This window comes from Hemicordylus capensis, chromosome 2, assembly GCF_027244095.1.
Source record: "Hemicordylus capensis ecotype Gifberg chromosome 2, rHemCap1.1.pri, whole genome shotgun sequence".
NCBI lineage: Eukaryota > Metazoa > Chordata > Lepidosauria > Squamata > Cordylidae > Hemicordylus > Hemicordylus capensis.
In genome coordinates, this window is record NC_069658.1 from 380,575,724 (window position 1) to 380,602,940 (window position 27,217).

Consider the following 27,217-nt stretch of genomic DNA (forward strand, 5'->3'; position numbering starts at 1 on the left):
TTTGGCCTTCTCAATTATCCAGCGTGCATCAGCAATGATGTCTTTTGTTGCTCGGCCTTTTCTGAAACCAGGGTGAACATTCGGCATTTCCCTTTCCACGTAGGGCTCTAATCTGTGTTGGATGATCCTGAGCATTATGATCCTGAGCAATAACAATTTTATATGGGAATAAATTGTCCAAACCAGTAAGTCAATCCGAAATTCAACAAGGTCCAAAGCGAAATCCAGAGGCAAGGTCAGTCAGTCTAAGGTCTAAACACTTTCAAGGAAAAACACAGGAACGCAGCCAAGTAGCACGGAAGAAACTGTTGTTGCTATCAGCAGGGAAGTTCTGTTACAGGCGTCTTAAATAGGCTGAGCCCCCCAGTGCTGTCAATTAAGAGTTGCTGAGTCAGCCGCTTTGCCTGTTTTACGCATGCGGGTTTTTAGCTCTTGTTGTCTTTTGGATCGGCGCCTCTCCACAGCTGGGATTGGTTGTGCCTCCTCCACTAGAGCTGCCTCACCCGGCTGTAATTCTTCTTCTAATCCCTGTATGGCAGACCCACTCTCCTTAGCAAGCTCTGGTCCTTGCGCACACTCCTCTGCTGTTTGCTCTGTCTCAATCTCCAACTCCTCCTTGGAGTCTTCCAGCATGCCCATGACAGATATTGTGCGTTGGTTTGCATAATCTGTTAAGTCTCCTTTCTTTGGTATGGGTATGTAGATTGACCTCTTCCAATCTTTTGGCCACTGTATTCTCCAAATTTGCTGGCATAGTTTGGTTAGAGCTTGACTGATTCTTCGTTTGTTGCTTGCCATATTTCTGTAACTATTCCATCAATTCCTTTAGCCTTCCGACTTGGTAATGACCGACGTGCTGATCTAACTTCATCTTCCCGTACTAGCAATTCTTGCAAGTAGGGAATATCTTCTAGAGTACCTTAAATGTTGACATCCTTGCTATACAGATTTTCAGTATACTCCGTCCATCTCTGATCTTCTCTGAATCAGTTACTATCTGTCCCTTTGGCATCCCTTAACATACCAATATGAGGTTGGAACCTCCCTCTAAGTTCAGAGAGCTTTTGGAAAACTTGCCTTGTTTTTCCGTGTCTATTTCCATCCTCAAAGTCTTTACAGATGTCATTGTAATACTGCTCCTTGTCTCTTCTAACAGCTTTCTGAAATTCCCTATTCCTTCCTGAGGTCTTTATCTTTCTTGACTTTTGCTTCTCTCCTCTTCTTGGCAATTTCCACCATCTGTTCCGACATCCATTTTGCTTTTTTCTGTTTCTTGGGCTTTGGCAGTCTCTTTTCACATTCGTCCTTAACAACGACTTTGGTTCCATTCCACAGTTCCTCTGGTTCCCTATCAATGATGTTCAGAACTTCAAAGCAGTTCCTGATGTTCTCTTTGAAAGTGGTGAAATGTTCTCCTTGAAAATGGTGAGAATACATTCTCAAGATCATATTGTGGAAGCTGGATAGCTTTGTTTTTCCTCTTTAGCTTGACTTGGAACAGTTTGTGATCTGTTCCACAATTTGCCCCCGGCCACTTTTTTGCTGTTATAACTGAGTTCTTTCACCTCCTTGCACTAATAATGTAATCATTCTGATTTCTGTGTACTCCATCTGGTGATGTTCATGTGTATAGGTGCTGCTTTGGTTGTTTGAAGAATATGTTAGCAATGAAGGGATCATTGGCTTGGCAGAAACTACTAAGTCGTTCTCCTGCTTTGTTTCTATTTCCTAGGCCATATAGTCCAACAGTGTTTTTCGCCTTACATTTTCCAACTTTGTCATTCCAGTTTCCAACCAGCAGCAGCACATCTTGCTTGCATGTTCTGTCAATTTCAGACTGGACTTGAGCATAAAACTGACTCATCAACTTCCTCTTCTTCTGCATCAGTCGTAAATCTGTCAGGCTAGCCATACGATGCGTAACAGAGGCAGAAGCAGAACAGCAAAATTTAACAGGGATAAATTCTCCAAACCAGGTCCAGTCCAAGTCAATCCAATAAATCCAACAGAGTCTAAAGTGAAATCCACAGGCAAGGTCAACACAGTTCAAAGTCCAAACATGATCAAGGTAATACACGAACACAGCCGATTAGCTCACAGGAAACTGTTGTTGCTATCAGCAGGGTAGCTATGTTACAGGCCTCTTAAATAGGCTGACCCCCAGTGCTGTTAATTAAGAGTTGCTGATTCAGCAGCATTGCCTGTTGTTCTATGCATGTGGCTCCTTAACTCTTGCTGTCTCTTGGAGTGGCGCCTTTCCACAGCTGAAACCGGTCGCGCCTTCTCCACAAGAGCTGCCTCACCTGGCTCTAACTTATCTTTGACTCCCTGTGCGTTGGACCAACTCTCCTTTTAACTTCTGGTCCTTGCTCACCCTCCTCTGCTGTCAGCTCTGTTTCCACTTCCAACTCGTCCTCTGAGTCTTCCAGCATGCCCATTACACTGTTGTTGGGGCATAGACTTGAACTGTCATGTTAAAGGGCTGTCCACGAAATCTAATTGATATTAGTTGGTCACTGACCGCATTGTACCCAAGTACTGTCATTGCTATATCGTTCCTGACTATGAAAGCAACACCGTTCCTTCTTTGGTTTTCGTGTCCTGAGTAGTAAATGGTATGGTTTTCTGACTGAAAGTGTTCCATTCCAGTCCATTTTAATTCACTGATGCCCAAGATGTCAATCTGTAGTTGATTCATTTCATTTTTCACTGTGTTGAGCTTTCCCATATTCATGCTTCTTACGTTCCACGTTCCCACTGCAATTCTGTCTTTTCAGCTTCGGATTTTCTTTTCCTGCACGGCAACATCTGCTGCTAGACATCCAAAAGGCTTTATTCTAACCACGTCATAAACACCATCAGTACTCTGAGAGATCCCTAGCTCTTCCTCAGTAGCATGTTGAGTACCATCCTACCTGAGGGAGCCATCATCCGGCACTACATTGACAATCATTCTGTTTTGTCTATCCATGTGGTTTTCTTGGTAAAATACTGGAGTGGTTTACCATTGACTTCTCCCTCGCAGTATGAAATGATGCCTTTGTCGTTGCCACTGAAGTGATCATCCACCTCCAGCAACTTCCTATATCACTGCTGCTAAAAATAGGTGCCTGCTTGCTTTACCTGGGCAGCTGGGATGACCTTTGCACTTTGGGTGACCCTAGTGGGAGTATACCTCCTGGCGTACTTTGCTCATCTCTCCCAGGAACACCCACCACCACCATGATGAGGCAGCATAGCAGGACTTGGGGAGGCAGGTCTTCAAGGCTGCAGGCAGTAATCTCTCTCAGCCCTATCTTGCTGATGATAGGGAGGGAACTTGGAACTTAGATGCTCTTCCCATCCCCTAAGGGGAATATCTTACAGTGCTCACACATCAAGTGTCCCATTCAGATGCAATCAGGGTGGGACCCTGCTTAGCTAAAGGGACAAGTCATGCTTCCTACCACAAGACCCGCTCGCCCCTCCCCCCCATCAACACACAACCAACATAATTACTTGTGCCTTAACCAGCAGGGCTCTTGGGGCTGGGGTGGGGAGGGGAAGGGAGCCTGGAGTAACCATAGGCGGGGCTAATAGTAGACAGGTCCAACCCTAACTTAGAAAGAACCAGCCCACGGTTTTCTCCATCTGTAATGCTGTTTACTTGTCCCAACCAAAATCTCCACCATTCCCACCAGCACTTGACAGTGAGATATTTAGTAGGGGTGTGCACGGAACCGCAGAGCTGCGGTCTGGCAGTGTGTGTGGGGTTCCTTTAAGGGCGGGGGAGGGTTTACTTACCCCTCCCGCCGCTTCCCCCCTCCAGCGCGCGTATTCTATGTAGTAATTGGGGCGGCAGGATACCTCCCTGCCGCCCCTTCTCCCACTTGAGTGCAAAAGGCTGCACAGAGCCTTTTGCACACGCGCATGTTGAGCACTTGCTTCACGTCTCCCCGACGTGTGCGAGCGCGTGGCCACACACACGCACGGTCAGGGAGACGTGAAACTTGTGCACAACGTGTGCGTGCGCAAAAGGCTCCGTGCAGCCTTTTGCACTCAAGTGGGAGAAGGGGCGGCAGGGAGGTATCCTGCCGCCCCAATGACTACATAGAATACGCGCACTGGAGGGGGGAAGCGGCGGGAGGGGTAAGTAAACCCTACCCTGCCCTTAAAGGAACCCCCCCACCCGAACCGAATCGGCCAGGTCTGGACCAGTCCGGAGGCCTTTAGAATGGCGTCCGGACCGGTCCAGGCCCATCCCTATTATTTAGTGCTAATTTAGTGGTAAATTCGCCCCTTGGTTGGCTGTGAGTTAAGGAATCTTGTCTCTAGAGTGGTTGATTGTGGCTGTCAGAGTGGAAAGTAACAATGCCCTCTCTCTGTCTCAAGTCACCATCCCTCCTCTTCCCATCCCTCCTATCAGCATTGCCTCCATTTCTCCCCCTCTCTGCAGGACTAGGTTAAGAAGATCAACTGAAGGGGTGGATAGGTTTGGAGTCTTGAGTGCCTATTCACAGGTAGCACCTGCATATACACATTTAACACTCTTGAAAATATCACAATGTATTTGGCCACACACAGAGCCCACTAGTTTCCCTTTTTCCTCACAAATAGGAGTGTGCATGGTTTGGTCCGGGGGGCATTGAAAAAGCCTCCGAACCGGTCTGGAATTCTGGCGGTCCGGCGGTTCAGAGGAGTGGGGGAGTGTCACTTTAAGGGGGTGGTGGTAGTACTTACCCCCCGCTGCTCTTCCCCCTCCGGCGCTGGTACTGTTTAAAACGTTCTTGGGGCGGCAGAGTTCCTCCCTGCCGCCCCTGCCCCCGTCGTCGTCCTTGTAAGCCTTAAACAAGGAAGAGTTGTCGGCGCGCATGCGCGCTTTGCGGCACGCGCACCAGCGGCAGAGACAAGTGTGCGCGCCGCGAAGGGCGCATGCGCGCCGACAGCTCTTCCTTGTTTAAGGCTTACGAGGACAACGATGGGGGCAGGGGTGGCAGGGAGGAACTCTGCCGCCCCAAGAACGTTTTAAACAGTACCAGCGCTGGAGGGGGAAGAGTGGCGGGGGCTAAGTACTACCACCCCCCCTTAAAGTGACACTCCCCCCAGTGCCGGACCACGCTTCTGTGGTTCCGTGCAGATCACTACTCACAAATATGCACGCACAGTACACACTTAAAGAAAAAGCAAGCCTTATTTCTCCCTTTCTTGCAATATAAACATTTCTGGGATATGTCCTTGAGGTGCAATCCTATTCATACAGCAGTTACTTAGGAGTAAGCCCCAATGAGTTCATTATTTACTTGTATAGTACAGTTCTAGGCAACATTTACTCGAGAGAATCCTTTATCAGATTTGAAGATTAAACCATATAAAAACACAAACCTGTCCAAGGTACTTAAGCTGAGGACCTCTCCTTTCAATACTTCTACCACTCACGAAACCGCTCCCGGTTGGGGGCGGGGGGAGGTAGGGTAACACAAAATAACCAACAGCAAACAAAAACTGGCATAAGAACTACAGAGTGGTAGAACTATTTGGCTATTTTGGACTGGTCTCCAAAAGTTTCCTGGTTTCCAAGCTGTGCCTGTTAGGTTGCCCATGAAGAGAAGGCAATAACCTCAGCATTCTTTAAAAAGAAAAATAAATATTTCTTCATTTAAGTTACACACATTTCAAGCAGGATAAATCTGACATTGGCCAGTTAGTAATTTCAGTTAAAATGCTTTGTTTTATTTGGAAGTGAACACCCCGCTCCCTCTCCTTCACCCTCAAGGGAGGTGAGAGACTAAGAGAAAGGTAAAGGAGCGAGCAAGAGGCTTTGCTTAAAGTCCCAGAACAAGAGGGAAGGCAGAGGGCTGTTTGCTTGTTAGTAAAAGAACTACCCAGAAGATAATCCAGTCCACCATTATCCCCCTCTTGCCACCTCATTCTCTAGATCTCTGAATGTTGCCAAGATTTGCTAGTGGCATTAAAAAAAAAAGATCTCCAAGCAAATCCTGGAGAAATCCAGTGCCTCCTGAGGGCTTCGTTGGGGTGCTGACTGACGAGAAAAGGCCTGGCTTCTCTCTGGAGAAGAGGGTGGAGAAAGGTAGTGAGGGTTCGTACCTTCTGAACATTTGTTTGCAGATTGAGTGCTCCTATTTTGCACACAGATCTCCAAAGTCTCTGCTCAGGCTGCCTAAAAGGACCCTGGGACATTAGATGACTGGGCTGCCCTTGTTTGCTGGCAATTGGTCAGAACAGGTGCCTGAAAGCTCTTCTGACTGGTTGGGGCTGGGCTAGCCCTTGCCCATCCTTAGGGGAAAAGAAAGAAAAGGCAGATCCTGATTGGTGCTGGAGCACTAAATATGCAATCTGAGTAGTATGGTAATTACTTCATTTGGGGGCAGTGGATCCCACTGAACACCCGAAGAGGGAGGAAATGGCTTTAACAAGGAATTTAGAAAAAAGACCAACAGCTAGGGCCATCTACTGGCAAGCAGTGGAAATGAAAGAGCAACATCCAAGCACGAGAGACACACAGAGAGAACGACATGGTTTGTTTGGTGAGAGCATGTGGGGCTGGTATGAAAATGGGGCTGGAAAAGGAGGGGGGGCAACACTACCTCTGCCCTAAATGAGGAGCCTCCATTGGCTAGTGGCCATTACCACATCTTCTGGCAGTGAATTCTATAAATTAATTATGTGGTATGTGAAGAATGGAAATACTTCCTTCAGTCCATCCATGCCAATCAGTTTCCTCGAAGAACCCTAAGTTCTAGTGCTGAAAGAGGGCGGAAAAAGAAACACCATTCTCTATATTTATAAATCATCATCATCTATTAGCCACCCCATAACAAATTGTTCTCTGGGTGGCTCATGAGAACAGGATTAAAACATACAATAAAAACATTATCTACTTACTTCACGCCATGCATAATTTTGTAAATTTCTTTATAGTCTGATAATTATTTTCTTCACTGCTGATTTACCACACATTTGAGTTAACATGTGGCTGACCTACAGCATGTACACTGAAACCTCTGTGAAATGCAGCAGCTGTCGTAGGAACCTGTGCAGGGGCATAACTATAATAGGGCAAGGGAAGACAGTTGTCTGGGGGCCCACTGCCTTGGGGGGCCCCCAGAAGCAAGTCACATGACTGACCCCCAGCCGCACACCTGCCCGGGCTTCCTTCAGTTGTATTCATCCTCTAAAACCGATGTGAGTATTAAGACCTGGAGCTACCAGAACAGCATGTCTTTCTCTAGTACCATTGAATGACTTGCATCATCCACATTTTTAAAAATAATTTAGAATGATGTTCTATTGCGGCACATAGGTTATATATACATTTTACTATGCTTTTTGTTACCACTATTCAGCCTCATTTAAGATTTCTTTACTTCATGAGTTGAGCTTCAGTGGGGGGGGGCATTTTAAAATATTGTCTCTGGGCCCACTCCAACCTTGCTACGCCCCTGAACCTGTGTTTCCATAGCTCACACTGTACTTCTTTGGAAAGCAGGGCAGATCCTCCTGCTCTGGGTCATCTTACAGTGACCCAAAGCCATGGGTAAATAGATATCCTGCACTATCCTAGGCTTGGGTCTAGTTTTCAGAGAAACTGCTGATGGGAGGCAAGCTGTTGTCTCAACTATACTATGAAAAGCTGAAAACGGGGGCTCACATGGCTGAATGTTCCATACCAAAAACAAACCACCCCCAAACCCATAAAAACTAACATGTCAGGGAGAAAGTGGAACTAAAAGCCTTTCTCCCAAATATCTAGTTTTGTAGTGCAGGAAATTTTTTTGTATCCAACTAGGGTTGCCAGGTCCAGATGGTGAAAAAAAATCCATCACCAAAAAAGTGGAAATAGGGCACTTTTCACCAAAAAAGCCTCCAAAAAGCCTCTACTTTCTAAAGGTTTATTAGTATCATATATGCTTATTTTGGTTTAAAAAACTGGCTAACATGAATAAACATAGCTCACCACTGTGAAGCTGATGTCCAGGTGAGCTGTATGTCTGCTCCATCTGCTGTCTGGGTTCAGAGTTCTCAAGGCCGCTGCTGCTTAACCGTAAATTCATCTCATCACACAGTCCTCTGTCCTCCTCCCCCATTGGTCACCCAGCCTGCTCTCCCCAGCAACTTCACCTCTTGGCTCAAGGCCTGGCAGCCGGCTAGCTGCCGAGCCAGCCTCTTTGCATGCTGGGGCAGTGGTGCATGCATGGTCTCCCACTTGCTTGCTGTTCTCTATGACTGCAAACATTTATGTATGGATTTTCAACAGAAGGTTTCTCAGTGGTTTTGAAAGAAAAATAAATAAGATGCTCCCCTGTCCCCAAAAGGGCTCAAAATCTAAAATGAAACAAAAGGTAACACTAGCATCAGCCCCTGAAGGAATGCTGTGCTGGGGTTGGACAGGGCCAGTTGCTCACTCCATGATAAATTTAAGAGGTTCACCATTTTAGAAGATGCCTTTTTACTCAGTCAGCAGGGATAACTGCTAATTGAGTAAAGTTACTTAACTAACTGTTAACTTTTCACTACTGCTGCTGCCACCACCACATGAAGCAAGCAAGCTGTACTTGCCGGGCCTATCTATATGTGGTCCTGCATCACGTGGCTCTGCAACCTGCCACTGAAGCAAAACCTCTGCTCTGGCTTACCCCATTGGATGGATGGCCAGTAGGAAGGGGAAGGAGACAGAGGAAGAGAAGCTGCTCATGAGAGCAAAGTGTTCTGAGCGAACAACATGTTCCGGGTGCCCCCCAGAACTTCAGACACCACATGCAAAAAAAAGTTGTTGGATCTCCAAAATAGTCGCTATTCCTCCCAATGCAAACCAAGCCATTTGGTCCTGAAAATAGTTGCGGGATAAAATAAAATAAAATAAAACTCCCTAGTTTGCAACCCTATATAGAGCAGCTTTCAGTCATATGGGCCTTTACTTTCAGTCATATGGGCCTTTACCGGACAACTGTGCCGGTAGTTCAGTCAGTTCACCGAAGATGAAGCCCTGCTCATTGCACATTGACTACTACTTCTCCTGTTGTGAGAACTACGCCACAGCCACAGGATTGTTGTATTCAGACTGAGGTCTCTCTACTCTGTATTTCTCTACACTATTATATAATTGTATAAGCCTTTATCACATCCTCTCTCAGTCATCTTTCTCTTCTGAATTAAAAAGCCACATACTCTTTAACCTTACCCTTTGGTACTTTGCTCTATGATATTTTTAGGGAGCAAAGTGATTAGAATAGAGTGCCATAGTCTCAATATGAGTACACCATAGATATGAATGGTCACTCTTTGATATTTGCTGTTTTATCCATTCCTAATATTACATTAACCTTTTTTCCATTTTGCCTTTTTCACTTAGCGTTCAACTGACTCCAAGAACACTTTTGGGGGGTAATTGCAGTCAATCGATAAAATGAATTGTTAGGATTTTTTGTGCACCACTTTTCTCTTAGCTTACATTGAATCTCATTTGCCATTCTGTTGCAATCACTTGCTTTGGAGAGATCCTTTTAGAACTTTTCAGTCACTCAAGTCACCTTCCTGAAAATTTTGGTGTTATCTGCAGACTTTGCAACCTTATTTTTCACCCTGCTCCAAATTAAATATTTGGAGTCATAAATGATTGATGAATAAGGTAAACAGAACTGGTCTCAATATAGATCCTTGAGGGACCTTGCTCCTTTCTTTGTATTGTGAAAACAGTCTCTTTTGTAGCTACCTTCTGCTTCATTTTTTCATTATTTTTTATATAGAAAATACACATTGCCAACAACATATTCCCCAAAACGTATCAAGCTCAACAAAAGTGACTATAGCATAAGAAATACAATCGGTACAGCTCAAGCTTGCTATAAGAGTTCGATATTTTTTTTGGAGATGTGCTGTCTTTCAAAAACAGCAATTTTCTGACACCCATGGGTATAGCTATAATTGAGCGGATGGGTTCAAAAAACCTAGCCACCCCACCACTCCTGAGGGCCCCCCAGCTCTACTCCTCCCTATTTCTTCATTATATCCCTCACTCCGAGGGGCCGCCGGGGACAGGGGCAAACACGGGCCCCCTCTCCCCTAGCTACGCCCCTGTTGACATCAGTACTGAAATTGGGAAATGGAACTGAGGCACACCAGGAACAACAGGCATGTTATATTCATTTCATGACAGTGTGTCATGAGAGTAGCTGCTAGAGAGCAGATCATAAGATCCCAGGTTCATGAACAATAGAAAGCACCTTAAGCAGATTGAGAAAGAAAGCACAGAAGTTCTGATGCTGTTTTCTGTACCTATCATGCAAGTAACTTTACAGTTGTTGTTTCTCTTTGTGCTCCTACAACTGGGTACCAAGCATGATGATTATGCTTCATGAAATCAATACCCAAGTCCTCTATGCAGTCTATCAATGAAGAATAGTCATAGCTGCCACTGTTAGGTTTTACTTGTTCTCTGGTATGCCATGGTAATATTGGCATCTCTGAATCCTGCACAGAAAATAAGACTGTGAAGGCATCTTAACAATTCTTTCTATACTTCCTATTTAATTTTGAGTACCCACGGCTCTGACTACTAGAGCTTAAAGTACAATAAGCAATGTCAGTTTAGCAGTTTCATTTCTGTTCTGAATTAATCTAGAATAGTGCTTCCAACATTATTTTTCACCTCACTATTTGTCATCATGTATCTGACTAACAGAAGTCTATTGCTTTTGGTTTCATCGTGATGCTTCTCTAGAGCTAGGTTTCCATTGAAGACCCTACCTAAGCAATTCAGTTTTTTAATATAGACATTTACTCTTCTGCACAAGCAAGCCCTCCAAAAATGGTTCTTTCTCACTCTGTCTGATGAGTGCATACTAATAGAAGAACCAATAGGTGTGTGTATGTGTTGATGACAGCATAATGTTATGTTTCATACAGTTGTTCATGACTTTAGACAGACCTTCTATCTACATGATGTCTCCATTTTGCAGAGCCAACAGGGGATTTTTCACAGTTCTGAGTGTGGGTGACCTTTTCACAGCAAAAGCAGCGCACACCACTCTTTCTCTCAATTGCTTTTTGTAAGTAATCCCAAATCTCATTACAAATCTAATTTGTCAGTTCACACGAGTGATGTATGTTTGCTGGTTAACTTGCAGACGGATTTATTGCTTACACTTCTATTCTGCTCTTCTGAAGCAATTGGGGTGGCTCCCAGCTAGTGTCCCATCCAGACAGCTTTACAGGGCCAGATACGCTTAACTTCAGCAGTAGAGCAGCATCGTATGCTTGCAGGCAATTCTTTCAGCGAATCATGCAATGTTTCCACATTTCAAGATGCAGCTGTGTTTGCAAGTTTTCTTTTGCATCTGATATTTGCCTTTTATCAGCCCTTGCAATAGGATCTTCCACAGATGGAAGAACTCATACCAACTTGTTCATAGTACCAAGGTATTATGTAGCATCATCCACACACTTGTGCTTTCTTCTTTGGGCTTCAGTGAATTGCATGGACAAGATGACTGGCAGCCTTAAGAGAACAGCCAGTGCCTATTATCAGAGAGACTGTCTATTCAAGTTCTAGAGAAGTATTTATAACTCATGATGCCTTTGTCCACATACTATACTGTTGCAAAGTATCCTTCTGACACACACTGCATAAGCCGTGGAATACTTCCCTACTGACTTGGAACAATACTTGTAATACTGAACAAATTACCCCCTTTTAAAGCTGCTTTTAAATGGGTCTTGTTTTTAAACTGAATTTTATTAATTTTATATTGTTTTATTAGTTTTATTGTCTGTGAACCACTCCGAGCAGCATTTTACTTGAGGCAGCGGGATGCAAATATTTTAAACAAAAACAAACAAAATATCCTTGCCTGATACGGTCAACTGAAGAAGAGCTTCACACAAGCAACGCCAATCATAATCTGAAACAGTCTGCCTTATAACAAAAGGCTGAAACACTTCACAGATAGTATTAAAAAGGCAGTATTCTTGAGCATATGATGCAAACATTCTGTCTTGCAGTAATTAACTATACACAATGTATGTGTCTAAACTGGAAACCTTATGTTAGCTGTGCAGTGAGGATAGGACTGTAGCTCGACGGTAGAGCATCTTTGCAAGCACAAGGTTCCAGGATCAATTTCCAGCATCTCCAGGTAGGGCTGAGAAAGATTCCTCCCTGAAGCCCTGGAGAGCCACTGGCGGTCAGAGTAGAAATTACTGGCCTAGATGGACCAATGGTCTAACTTAGTAAATGACAGCTTTCTAGGAAAAGAACTGAATGGACACTTGGACAGCAGTGACAATGGATTTCAATGAATGAACAGGCAAAAAGATCAAAGCCCTATATAGACCAAGGCAGGGCAGTTGGAATGAATTCCAAAACTCATGGGACAGTTGTCCAGTTTCTCCCTTAGTTTGAATTAGAGATTAGATATGTTACTTGAAATTTAGTTCATCTGTCTGCAATAGCTGCTTACATTAAGGCTCCTCTCTCAATCAGAAGAAGCCGTGTGTGTGGTATGCAATAAAGAGGACAGCCGCTTTGAATTCACCTATTCATTCATCTATCCAACCAGCATGGTTTACACTGCTGGCAGGAAATGGCTTGATATTGCTAGTATATAACAGATTTGTACAAGGCCAGATGACGCTGGAACTGGGAATGAGAGGAAGAATGCAATGTATCTATCTCTTATTTTATATACAGAGGGATGTGTATGAGTGTAATCAGAAAATTTAGGTAAAACCTGAAGTACTATCAGTGATTTAACTTGCATATGTTCTTGTAGTGTATATCTGCACATAGTGTTTTTACTATGGGAAATATTCAGGAACATGCCATTCTTTATGGACAAAAGTCTAATTAAGATCTTAAATTTGTCACTGTAATTAACAAGATAATCTGAGCCAGAATATGCTGGTATATCAAAAATTTATCAGAATTTAGCCAAAGATCAGGCACTATGATGCTTCCCTCCACCTTACTTTAGAATAAGTATATAATCTTGATAAAATCTCTCAGATTCGGGCCAACCTAGATGGAGACTCCACAATTAATTTGATGTCTGAGCTGCAGGTGCCCAACAACTCCTCTTATGTGATTTGACTAGATCGGTTTGGTGAGGCCTACCACTTGTTCTCTTGACCCTTGTCCAACATGGCTTGTTCGATCTAGCAGGGAGGTTGTGGTAAACAGCCTGGTGGAAATAATAATGCTTCTCTGAGGGAGGACAGGATGCTTCCTTGTCTTAAGGAGGCAATCATTAGACCTCTTCTAAAGAAGCCTGCATTAGATCCCTCAGAGTTGAGCAATTATAGGCCTGTTTCCAACCTCACATGGCTGGGCAAGGTAATTGAGAGCGTGGTGGCCTCTCAGCTCCAGGTGGTCTTGGAGGAAACTGATTATCTAGACCCTTTTCAAACTGGTTTTCGGGCGGGCTGTGGGGTAGAGGCTGCCTTGGTCGGCCTGATGGATGATCTCCACTTGGCAATTGACAGAGGAAGTGTGACTCTGTTGGTCCTTTTGGATCTCTCAGCAGCTCTCAATACTATCGACCATAGTATTGTTCTGGAAAGTCTGAGGGGTTTGGGGGTGGGAGGCACTGTTTTACAGTGGTTCCGCTCCTACCTCTCGGACAGATTCCAGATGGTGTTGATTGGAGACTGTTGCTCTTCAAAATCTGAGCTTAAGTATGGTGTCCCTCAAGACTCCATGCTTTCTCCAATGCTCTTTAACATCTACATGAAACTGCTGGGAGAGATCATCAGGGGATTTGAAGCTGGGTGTTACCAGTACGCTGATGACACCCAGATCTACTTCTCCATATCAACTTCTTCAGGAGCTGGCATATCTTCCCTAAATGCCTGCCTGGAAGCAGTAATGGGCTGGATGAGGGAGAATAAACAGAAGCTGAATCCAGATAAGACAGAAGTACTTCTTGTGCAGGGTCAGAATTCTAGAGACTATTTTGATCTACCTGTTCTAGATGGGGTCACACTTCCCCAAAAGGAACAGGTTCGTAGTCGAGGAGTACTTCTGGATTCACACCTCTCCCTGGTTTCTCAGGTAGAGGCGGGGGCCAGGGGTGCTTTCTATCAGCTCCGGCTGATACGCCAGCTGCGCCCATTTCCCGAGATCAATGACCTCAAAACAGTGGTACATCTGTTGGTGTAGAAGTCTTGACTTCTGTAATGCGCTCTACGTGGGGCTACCTTTGTACGTAGTCTGGAAACTTCCATTGGTTCAGAATGCGACAGCCAGGTTGGTCTCTGGGTCATCTTGGAGAGACCACGTTACTCCTTTACTGATGGAGTTACACTGGCTGCCAATAGGTTTCCAGACAAAATACAAAGTGCTAGTTATAACTTATAAAGCCCCAACAGCTTAGGACCTGGGTATTTAAGAGGGCATCTTCTTCACTACGAGCCCCACCGCCCATTGAGGTCATCTGAGGAGGTCCATCTCCAGTTACCGCCAACTTGTTTGGTGGCTACACAGACGGGCCTTCTTGGTCGCTGCCCTGAGATTGTGGAATGTGCTCCCTGCTGAGATACAATCCTCTCCATCTCTGGCAATTTTCAAAAACACCTGAAAAACCATCTTTTCGTCTAAGCTTTCTCAGCTTCCTAAATTTTGGGGGTTTTAATCTCTGGAGAGGTTTTTTTTTTAATCGTTAAATTGTTTTACGTTTTTTGTATATGTTTTTAACTGGTTTTATGCTATTGTAAACCACTCAGAGAAGAAAGTTTGGGGCGGTGTACAAATTTGATAAATAAAATAAATAAATAAAAGCTTCAGGCAGTGATTGAAGAAGCCAATAGAACACTTAATATACAGAAGAAAGGGAGATTTATCACACAAACTCAAATCTTTGGACTTCTTATCATGAGTGTGCAAAGTTCAGGTACCCAGGCATAAAAGACAACTTTAAAAAAATTGGGCCTAGCAACTTGCTGCAGAGAGCAAAAAATACCATTTGACCCCCTCTCATGTTCACTGTAGTGTGTGGGACCAGAGCCAGCTCTCTAATGAGGCCCGAAGAGGTGGCCACCTCAGGTGCTGGATTATCAGGGTAGCAGCAGGACATTCCCTGTCACCACCTCAACTGCCTCCCTCTTGTCACAGCTGCCATCAGGACAGCTCATCACACAGCAAATCCATCTCCTCAGAGCTAAGGCTGGATAGGAAAAGGAGTAGGCGGGGGTGGGGGAAGTGCAGAAAAGTATAGAGAGCAGGCTACTTTCCTCTCCTCTCTCCACATTTCCTTTTCAGTCCATCCCTCCTTTTCTGCATAGCCAGTGCCAGTGGCATGCTGAGTAGAGCAGCAGCAACTAGTGCCACTGTGAAGAAGGAAGTGGTGGAGGCAGTGGCAGCATAACACTCTGTCCCAAGTGCACTGAAGTCTTGGGCTCCCACTGGTTGGACCCAGTCATCCCTTCTTTTACACCCTCCATTTCCCCACAGAATCCTCTCCTCTGCCCTTATACACTTGACAATTCTTTATTTTCTTTACCACTTTCTTTGCTGTTTTAATTTACATGTTGTTCTTAGACCCAATCAATTTCTCCTGCCTTCATTTCTGCTCTTTCTAAAAAAAAAAAAAAAAAAAGTACCTTCTTTTCCATTTCAGCCCTTTCTACTTGTGTGGTTCCTTTTCTCCTCTCTTCCAACCTGCTTCCTCTTTTTAAAATATACCTCTTGCATCCAACAGCCTGATCTGAAAGCAGGGCCTAATTTGAGCCAAGGATTCTCAAGGGGCAGCTCCAGAGCCTCTTTCAATTCTAGGACACAGCTCTGGAGAATAGATTTATTATAGATGTTTATTAAATCTGTGGCTGTGAGCATATGCAGTGTATCTCTCTCTTACCACTGTGACTGCAATCAGTAGTCATTTATTATAGGAAGGGCTCTCAATTCCAGGCCTATGATTTCCAGAAAGTATTTAAGAGAGCTCTGTCTGGAATTGGGAGTGCAGTGGGGATGGGGAGAGAGCTGAACACACTAGTGAAAATAGGATCCTTCTTCTAATTATTGCATTCAGACTTCAATTTCTTCCTTTTAGTAGGTTACTAGAAAAACTAGCTAGTTTCTTACAGTAGTTTTGCGGTGGTGGTGGTGGGGGGAGTTGCAGCCTGCTTTGGTTTACAATAACCACCATTATTTCCTGCATATTGTTCTGCTAAAAGGTATCATTGGAGCAAGTAGAGGAGGCGGAATGCTTATGTATACTGGAAACATTTCTATTTCACTTTCCAAGTAAATTTTAATAACTGCTTACCATCTCTGAAGGACTGCATGGGCTCATCTCCCCAGGAAGGAGGGAATGGTGAAAAAGGTGACCGTGAAATGCTGCAGTCAGATACGGGGGTTGTGCTCTTGCAGGGCCCAAACCCAAGCATCTCTCTCTCTTGATTTGGGGACGAAGGATCTGCTCCTAGTGCAGACTGAAGCATAGGGTGTTCTGATGAATTGGCTAGTAGCTCCTTCAAGATGTTAATTGGAGAGATGGTGAGCTCCCAGTTGGTGATCCCAAAATCCCTCAGGTGGGCCCTGGCATGGCTGGACAGTCCTGCACGTGTGTCAAAACCAGCTCCACAGAATTCACATCTCATTAAACTGAATGTACTTGGATCAAAGTTTGCAACTGTGAAAGAGAGAATAATAATCAGTGTTGTAAAAAAACCATCAAGAACAATAAATATTTCTAGACAACCTCCATTAGAACATACAATTTTTTAAAAAGTGCAATACCATCACAACTAGAGATTGCAAGCCCTTCCTTTGGCATTACGGGAAGGTAGATTTCGGAGTATACCTGTTTCACAGTGGCAATGCCCTTGTGGCACTGATGAGATCGAAACAATAGCTCGTGTTCTTTTCCGCAGCTGTTTCTATCAAGATTTGATTTTACCATTATTAGTTAAATTCCCAAGACATTTGCACTATTTTTATGTTATGTTTATTTTAGAGGATAGAGATTCCTACAACACAGCTAAATTTTGTTTTTTAGCATCTAGGGCATGTTTGCTTGTTTAGTCAATATGAGAAACAATGATGCAATCAATGATAGTCAGTGATGTATGTACAATTCCTATAAATGCCTTATTGTATAGCCTTGCTGGTCACTGACCATAATAAAGACTGACTGATTGACATTGCAAGGATGCTGTAACATCTATTCTGGAGAGAGAATATAATGGAACATACATACCCATCTTCAAGGGAATGAAAAATATTAGAAAAATGAAAAAAATTATAAATTGAATACATACTACCTTTTTTCTTCTTCTTTTGGAAGGAAAATTTTTGCTCAATAGCTTTCACTTCTTCTGCAGAGATGAAGTGACGGACATTGTAGCTCACACCCACCCTGTTCAGGTGGCCCCGCACGTGATTGGCTAGGCCAATCCCATTGTGGAACCTATCGGGACAGTATGGGCATTTCCTCTCCTCATTCTTCAGCATTGACGAATCCGCATCCAGAAGATCATCGAGTTCTAGAGATCCTTCTAAAGAGGAATCTAATAGAAAAACACCTAAAGGAAGGGACTCATCAATTCCAAACTCTCGGGAAAGAGGTGACCCCTTTTTCTTCAAAATCTTCATCTTGGGCAGCTTCATCTTTCTGGGATAAAGATTCATCTCCTCAAGAAGAACAATGGGAACCATATGACGTAACTGATGCTGCTGCCCTGCTGATGCTATTGAATAATCTGTTGCTTTCAAAGTGCCCCTGAAAGTCCTTTTGAGGTCCAAGGCAGACTGAGGGATAGCAAAGGGCCTGAAGTATTTATTCTCTGCTAATTCTATGTCTGTCACTAAGGGGAATTCTTCTTCCATACTCCCAGTATCGTTTAAGGGTAACCATTTGTGCTGGAGATCTTCCAGCCCACCTGGATGGCTTTTGGCATTGTCTCTTTCCGTCTCAAGGGGCCATGCTGTGCTTTTCTTCCTCACTTGTTTCAGGGCATATGGAGAATATGTTTTTGCAGAGGTAAGAGTGGACATTCCCAAGATCTTATGCGAAGAGCTATATGGAGCTCGTTTTCTAGCCCGAAACCCAGGCGTTGGGATGTCTTTTTTATTAGTGCCATTGCTTTTATTAAGTCTCTGGTGGCCCACTGTAAAACCATGATGAGAGTCATAGAGGGACATGGTTTCACAGTAGGATTGGGGAAAGAGTTTATCTGCTTTGCCCAAATAATCAGTTTCTGAAATCCGGCCTGACCTGCCAGGACTATAAGCATCCCTACTAGTTCCAGGCTGGTTCATATTGGTTTCAAAAGTCTCTGTGTTCCAGGAGAAGCGAGAATGAGCATATTTCATGTGTTCTTTTAAAATGTTTTCATTTGGGGCAGGAAAGCTGCAAAGCATGCAAGTGCTAAGACCTTTGTTGCTACTGTGTGCATGTACCACTTGAGGTGCATGCTCATTTGGCCTAAAGTGTCTGTATATGTTGTGCATTGAGCTGTCTCGTAGTTCACCACCACCAGAACTGCCAAACAAGTTCACATTCTTCAAACCTTGATCTTTCCTCTCCTTGACATGCATCTTCGCATGCTGCACAAACACTTTAGATGAGTTGGTTCCAAACACACATTTCGGACACTGGAGTCGGGCATCACGACCTTCATCTGGGAATTCATTAAGCTTCTGAATTTCCTCAATTATTTTTTCCCTTGACTCCTTATGGAGTCTCCTGTGCTGTTCTAGAGAATCAGTGTCCCCAAAAGCCCATCCACACTCATTACAGGTGAACTGACACTGACCTCCAATGCCCTCTCTGTCTTGGTCCAACCCTAGTCCCCTGTTATGCTGAAGCATGTGATCCATCAGATGTTCCTTCTTCTTAAAATAGATGCTGCACTCAATACATGTGTACACAGTAGGGTCCTCTTCCTGGCTTGGGTCATCTTTTCCCTGCTCCTCCAGCAAGACATTGCACATATAGGGCCTCGTCTCATCATAGGTGCTGCAGGAAGGAGATTCCAGAGACCTCAGAGGAACACTTTCCACAGCATCTCCAGCATTAGTTGTCCAAACATGTTTGCGGACAGCAAGGTCCATGGTTGTCTGAAGCTCTGATTTCTGCAATGTCCACTCAGTGGTGTTAATGGAACTTACTTCACCTAAATCAGAGTCCATTGCCTGTCCCTTCCTGGGGGAGAGTGCATTCTCACAAGTTTTTGTTTTATTCAAGTGAGGATTTAGCATTTTTCTAAATACTGGCAGAGCCAACAAAGAAGCTTCTCGTGCAGACTGTCCCCTAACAGACAGGTTTGTTGCTACATCTGCTGGCTTATTTATGTTTCTGTAGGGAGATCTAAGCCCCTCATTGTGCTCAGAAAGCCAGTCAAACTTCTGAAAGCCCTTCTTTTCCAACTCTTGCCTTTTGTTTAAGTGCTCTTTACTGAAGGCTTCTAGCTGCTTTGGTTCATTGCTATGGTAGCTTTCTTCCCCAACAATAGTCTGTGCTCCAGCAAGTGGTGGAGAAGATTCCACTGCTGCTTTGCCAGGGTCTAAGTGCTCAAGCTCCCCTTCCTTCTCATCAGTTTTTGTCTGTATGGTTTTTAAAGTACTAGATTCAATTGCAGAAGTTTGTTCCTTTGAATAGGAAGGGTTTTTCCGTGCTGCTTCCTTAAAGCTTGTTGAATCCTTCAGACCAGTGAGTCTTTCTAAAGTGCTTTCTTCTTTGGAGATACTACCCATTGTCTCCCGAACAGAGCAATCCCACAAGACAGTCATGTTTCTTTGATCAGCTGATCCCCTAGAATCTGCTTTGTAACACCCTTTCTTGAGTTTTAAACGATCATCTTTCTTGGGCCTAAAAAAAAGAAGAGTCAACACAGATAAACTAAAGAATATTTGTTTAAAGCAGTAATTCAAGACACATTTTATAATCATGGCCTATGGCCCAGTTCAGACATAATTCTGAACCATGGTTTACTATTACAAGAATGTACTACGGTAAGTCTCAGGCTCACTTATTCCCTTCACCTTTCACACACACAATTATAAGTTTCCGTCCTAAACTGTTTCATCAGGATATGGAAAAACTTTGGTTTGTACAAACCATAATTAGTTAAGAAACTCAGATCCTGGCCTCTCAACTGTGGTTTGCACAACAAAACTGTTTGAATTCCAATGAGAGAGACAGAGAGAGACACTTCAGTTTACCCCTGCTAATTGAGCAAAGAGACACCTTTCAAAGTGGTGATTCTCTTATATTTAGCAGGGGAAGAGCAACTCGCCCTATCCAGCCCCAGCACAGCATCCCTCCAGTGGCTGTTGCTGGTATCTGCCTGATGTTTCTTTTAGATTGTGAGCCCTTTGTAAACCGCTTTGTGAACTTTGGTTGCAGCGTGGTATATAAATGACGTAGTAGTAGTAGTTTACTACAAACCACAAACAGAAGGCTTCTATTGCACATGAAGACAGAAGAGAAAGGAACTGTGCAAGCTCAAAGTTCACTACAGCATGTTCTATTAATACTACATCATAGTTTAGCACTATGTCTGAATCAGGCTTATAAAGACAGTATTGTTCACAGTCATAAATGGGGCCAGTGCATCCTATGTGGAAAACATTTGAAATACATTTTCATGCCTCCCTGCATGAAGTTTCCTAACAACTTTCCCAAAGAGATTGAGCTATTATCTAAATAATGCTTCCTGAAGTTTATGATTCCATTATCCCTTCAGAGATTTCACAACCCAACAATTTCTGCTCTTGTCCAATCACCAAAAATAAATCTTCCTATTTGGTACCAACTCATTTCATTTGCCAGACTAATTTTGTAAAGCAACTCAATGGTGTTTGATTTTGGGTCATCATGAACCATATTGGTACATAGCCAGTCAGAATCCACCAAGGTGAATGTGAAGTAGTAGTCTTTTTATAGAAAACTGCTACAGAAATCAAGGAGACCGCATAATCCACATTTCATGTTACTTGTTGGTTATCCTGTGGAAAAGCATGTACCTCATTAAAAAGGTACCAACCTTGCCATAACTGGCCTGGACAGATGCTATTCCTCTTCCGGGTCATTGTCCCATCTCTTCTCTATCACTGAAACATTTTTCTCACTTTACTGTAGATTCCCCCTCTGTTCAAAATTGTATTTATGCTTCCATTCATTTTTAGCTCTTTCATTTCTTACGGGAAGGTTTATTATACTTGTTTCTAAATTGTAAAGTTAGATCTTCATTTTGGAAGAGAATAATTGACTGTGTTAACCCAGTTCATCCAAGAAAATATCCCCTTGACCCTATTTTGATATTACTGGGCTTAGGAATAACCCCTGATCAGTGGAATGGGTTAACCAGGGCCTTTCTTATGGCTGAATGTATTATTCTACAAAATTGGAAATATAAACATAGGAGCATAGGAACATAGGAAGCTGCCATATACTGAGTCAGACCATTGGTCTATCTAGCTCAGTATTGTCTTCACAGACTGGCAGCGGCTTCTCCAAGGCTGCAGGCAGGAATCTCTCTCAGCCCTATCTTGGAGATGCTGCCAGGGAGGGAACTTGGAACCATCTGCTCTTCCCAGAGAGGCTCCATACCCTTAGGGGAATATCTTACAGTGCTCACACTTCTAGTCTCCCTTTCATATGCAACCAGGGCAGACTCTGCTTACATTCTCCAGATATTGAAAATTGGATCTCTCACTCTATCAATCATATTTTTATACTGCATGATATGTACATCTACAGGCAGTATACATTTAACAGAATAAAAAACAATATCATAAAATAAAAATAAATTAAATAAATAGTTTAAGATTAAATTTCAGTTAAAAGCCTGAGAAAACAGGTGAGGGTCTTCCTAAAAACAAACAGAGAAGGTGGTGCTCTTATTTCAACAGGGAGTATAATATGTTAAATAAGTGATAGATAAATAAATAAATATTCCAATGCCCTGTGGCAACCACAGAGAAGTCCCAGTCCCAAGTAATCACCAAGTGAGTCGGTGGCAACTGTAACTGGACCTCTCCAGAAGATAATAGACAACAGGGTTTATGGACAAAGAAGACGCTTTCTTAAGTACCCTGGGCCCAAGCCATTACTAAGTAATAACCAGCACTTTGTATTTCTCCAGGAAACATATTGGCAGCCAGTGTAGCTCTTTTAAAATCAGTGCTGTGTGGTCCCTTCAGGCTGTCCCAGAGACCACTTCATTGCTGTAGCAGAACATAAACATCCCCGTTTTGGATCAAAAAATGTGACTAAGTATGACAAGATCTGGTCTGAGTTTCTGAATCTATTTTCAGTTTAAGAGCAAAATGACCCTCCCCACTTCTTTTCTTTTGGGGGGAGTGGGAGGGAGGAAAGCATGATTGATTCTTTGCTTAACAAGTACAAGAGATTTGGGGCCATCTTCTCTGCCTTTGGAAATGCCCTGTTAAAATAGCTACCCATTCTCCACGGGTGCAGCAGTAGTGAGGAAACCTCCGACACAGCTCCCATTACATCCTCACTCTAAACGTAAGCCAATGTATAGTTGCTGAGCTGGGATGTACAATCAATCATTCCCCACCCCCCAGCAGTATTTATTTAAAGTCTCATTCATGCCTCAGAGTCTCTTGGAAATTTGGCAAATGGAGAATTGGCAAATTGGTCAACACATGTTGACCAATTCTATTCAGGCCAGTCTTATCTTTCATGACTGAAATAATACCTATGAAACACTTTGAACACTCAAAAAATGCTATATAATTGTGAGATGTTCATTATGACAGATGAATTAAGTTTTATTTGTTTATTACATTTATATACCACCCCATACAAATGGCTCTGGGTGGTGAACAGCCCAGAGTTGGTGCCCAAAGCACAAATCAAAATCAAATAAATAAATAAATAAATAAATAAATAAATAAATAAATAAATAAATGAGACTGAACCAATTTATAATGAGCGCTAAACAATTTATAATGAACAGACTGGGACAACCTGTGTGAAGCAGGATGCTGGATTAGATAGGCCTTGGGCCTGATCCAACAGGGCTGTTCTAATGTTCTTCTTTGGAATCTGGGTAGGTTATTTATACAAGGCTGTTAGTTTTTTTCCAACTTTTTAAATCCTCTTCCTGATCTTTTACTCTCCAAAGGGTGCTTTGACAGCTGGGTTTTAAGTGTCCTTGTGGTGATCCAAAGATCACTGGCTCTCTAGATGGTAGGAATAGATCAGAGGCACCTGCTTGAAGAAGACTATAAACTTCCTTGAACTTCTATAATGCAAGTCCAACACCACTTCAGATAGAAGAATGAAGGCGTAAAACAATACTTTAGTAAAGTATGGGACCTGTATTTCTCTGCCAAACACATATGGTAATGAGGACTGCAGAAATCTGATGAAAACATACTACTTAGGGGCCTGTTGCAGAGACTGAACCTACACCACAGTTGTAAACACCTTTACTTGGTAGCAAATTTTCCACACCGTTTATTTCCAGCTAAATGTGCCTATGATCAGTGATCAAGTTGCAAAGACGTGCAATAATCGATCCAATGACTTGAATAGCAAACATATCTGACTTGACTATGACCCACTTCAAAGGGAGCCTAGGGAAGTATTCCAGGAAGGATTACATGGGTGAGGGCACACATGTTGAATGATATTATACTAAGCTTTATGTTCCAGTACAAATGAAAGACCTTGGGAACTGGCTCATAGAGATTAAACAACAACAAAGCCCCAAACACAGTAATTCTTCCTCTAGAAATTTCAACACTTACCATGCTTCCTTCCTGTGAGTTGTAATGGAGACAACACTACAAGAGGAAGGATTGTTGGGTTCATCTGTAAGAGAGAAGGGGTAACATCACATTCCTGACTGTGTAGAATACTGGAGTTTCCAGTGTAATTTACATTCATGTAGTTTTATAGCTATAAAGCTTTCTGAGCAGATAAACCCACCCAGCTTGTCTGCCTTCCTGGGGATGGTTTTGGATTAGCATGGGATTTCTAACCCACACTGTTTAATCCTGAGCACCAACAATTTGATAAATAATCATCCCTGCAGTTAAGCAGTTTAAAATTAAAAAAGATAGATATGAAATTAAGCATGTCCAAGAACTTTTCCTATAAGAAGTCAAATAGTTGGACCATTCTGACCTGTGTTAAAGCTACTCCTTCAAAAGACAAACTTGCTTCCTATGTAAAGTAAGACAGTACACTATGGATGACCACTATAAGTTACAGTGATTTGGCCATCTACATTCTCAGAGAAAGAGCTACCTTGTGTACTACAGTTTAAGATATCTGCATCATATATAAATAGTTGCTTCTACAGAGTACAAGATTTACATTCTAATAACCTTTCATACATTTTTTTAAAAATATTTTATTCAGGTTTTAAATCTTCAAAACAAGAAAAAACTAAAACACATATCAGCAGGGACCATTCGGATGACAAGTGAAACTGTGGGTAGGCTGACCAAGGTTAACCTCAGAAGCCAAGATTCATGCATAAGACAATCCATCAGCTGCTGTTTCATTGCCTCTACCTGAAATCCCACTCCCGCCAAGCATGTTACTCACTCAGCAACCAATGGCTGTGGTGAGAGGGGGCATGCTCGTGTGAGGAGCTTCAGTGCAAACCCCAGGTTACTGCATTTAAACTACACAATGGGGTCAGTGGAGCTCCAGTTCAGGCAACCTGCTGAACTTTAAACCAAGGATTCAATCTGCAGTTTGGAGGTGGCAAAGGAAGTGTGGTTGCAGGATTTTGCGGGTGATGAGAAACACTGACCTCAGGTAAGTGTAACTAAGGGTAGGCGTGTCATCCAAATTGGGCCCAAGCAGACTCACAATAGTGTAAAAGTTACCAATTACAACATTCTGTTTAGCATTCCAGAAAGTTTTAAAACACTACCAGTCTTCTTTAAATATATTCTTTTTATAAATGTGTTTGACTCAAATGGACTATAAGCTTAGCTTTGGAATTCTCTTGATTTCCAATACTTAGCATATAGACTCTAGCTGCCAATATTATATGGAAAAGGACTTCTTAATCCTCAGAAACCTCTCTTTTAAAATATACTGGAAGCATATGTTAAGACCCAATGGTAGATTCCCTTGTTAATCATGGCTCACATACACAACGACACCAACATAAGAGATCTAGTACAAGCAACTTCCAGTGCTGCTGCAGTCCCTTCAGCCTGCTAAAAAGGCATTTGAGGAACCCTCGGAAATGATGTGGACTGGGTTGCAGATGGCCTGCAGGCCAGAAGCCAAGCAGATGAAATAATCCGCTTGCAGAACTCTGCCTGTGTCAGAGCTCCCTCCCTCCTTCTGCAGTCACCTGACACCTCATGTCATTTCTGAGGATCTCTTGACTACACCTTTTTGGCAGGTTCAGAGGCTGCAGTAGTGCTGATAATTGCTTGCACTAACTCTTCTTCCACTAGTGTAGCTGTATATGTGGAAAACACACTCACACACCCACAGCTTCCCATATTTCTTTGTCTCAATACATGTCCACCAACAGTGGATAAAGTCTTCTTTTCCAATATCAAAACACACACACACACACACACACACTTTTAAAACTTTACTAGAACTTGATTGTAAAAAAGATTAAGAAAAGGTATTATAGAAATTGACCACCAATATCAAAACCACTGTGAATTAAAGAACCCAACTTAGCATGCATATTTAATATCTATATGCCCCCAAATGACAGAAGCTTCAATATTCCACTGTAATCAACAATATCCAGTCAGAATTTAACAGTGCCTTGATACTACTCAGATGAAAAGACCCACGTGTTGCATGGAACTTTTTCCTGGATAATCAGACAGAAGATAAGGCAGAACTAGGGAACAGAAAGGGTTACATAGTAACTCAGGAGAGGATTTACTGAGATGTATTATATCTGCAATCCTGAGAACGCCGACAGGAGAAAGGGGTGGTAGCAGCATACATTGTTATAGATGAAAGACAGGGGCATAGCAAGGTTGGAGTGGGTCCAGAGACAAGATTTTAAAATGCCCACCCCCCTCACTGAAGCTCAGCTCAGGAAGTAAAGAAATCTTAAATGAGCAGAATAGTGGTAACAAAAAGCAGAGTAAAATTTATATTTTACTATATAAAATATAGTAAAATATAACCTATGTGCCACAACAGATCATCCTAAATTATTTTTTAAACGGTTTTGTAAATTGTGGATGATGCAAGTCATTTAATGGTACTAGAGAAAGACATGTTGTTCTGGTAGCTCCAGGTCTTAACACTCACATCAATTTAGGAGGATGAATACAACTGAAGGAAGCCCGGGCGGGTGTGCAGCTGGGGGAGTCAGTCATGTGACTTGCCTCGGGGGGGGGCAAGGCAGTGGATCCCCAGACAACTGTCTCCCCTTGCCCTATTATAGTTACGCCCCTGATGAAAGATATTTTAATATGCGACTAAATCGAATTACAGTGAGAAGAGGGGGGAAGAGACACTAGGGCTGGCAGTGACCACCATGTGCTACTGGAGCACACAGGCCTCTAGAAGTAATATTAGGTCTAGAATTATCCTTTGGGGTCTCTCACTTCAGAGTGTTTGGGTCCAACTTTACTGCAATCTCAATCCTGGAAAAAGAGAGCTTGAATCTTACAGTCTATTTTTGTGTTGTGCATTCCTACACCTAAAGGCCTTCACTGATTATAACTGCAATGTAGAGGACTATGGAACATTTCCATTTTTGTCAAGTACTTATGAAATTTGCAGAACAATTAAGATAAAATGGAAGGGGGTTGGGAATAAGGATTTAGATTTTATTAGCTGTAGGTAAGGTTTACATTCAGTGCAATTTTCACCAACTCTTTAAAATAGGGAAGGAACTTTAGCTATGTCTGTAGTCACAGGCTGAAGACAGATACAAAATTTCAACAGCACCAGTCTCACTTTAACCCAGTGTTACAACTTGCTTTGCACACAGGTAAAATGAACTATGCCCCTCCTCCTCATGCTTTAAGTGGGTTATCCACTTTCTTCTTCTTGTTGTTTTTGAACAGCACATGGACATTGTAGATGTTCATCCTTCTTATTAACAGAATTGCAAAGATTTGTATTCCACTTATTAGAAGATTTGTTTGTGACAACACATGTGCTGGCCAATCAGCAACAACCAAAAATGAATTTTACCCATTCAGAATGAAATGAAATAAAATAAAATAAAATATTAGAATGGATTCTCCCTTCCCGCCCCCCTCCAGAACTTTCCCGGGGGTGGGAGTGGGAGAGAA

At 42.9% G+C, this 27,217-nt stretch overlaps 1 protein-coding gene across 11 annotated transcripts in view; it reads right to left on the reverse strand.

The window, feature by feature from the left end:
• Window positions 1–27,217, reverse strand: part of WIZ (WIZ zinc finger) — a 125,037-nt gene that overhangs the window by 41,665 nt on the left and 56,155 nt on the right. For 10 of the 11 annotated variants that reach the window (XM_053294187.1, XM_053294185.1, XM_053294188.1 and 7 more), the window contains 3 exons: window positions 23,717–23,780; window positions 17,251–19,802; window positions 16,257–16,622 (listed from right to left, as the gene is read on the reverse strand). In XM_053294187.1, coding sequence (XP_053150162.1) covers window positions 16,257–16,622; window positions 17,251–19,802; window positions 23,717–23,780 — 2,982 coding nt within the window. The remainder of the gene's footprint in view (window positions 1–16,256; window positions 16,623–17,250; window positions 19,803–23,716; window positions 23,781–27,217) is intronic. The other variant, XM_053294189.1, reaches the window with a different exon arrangement.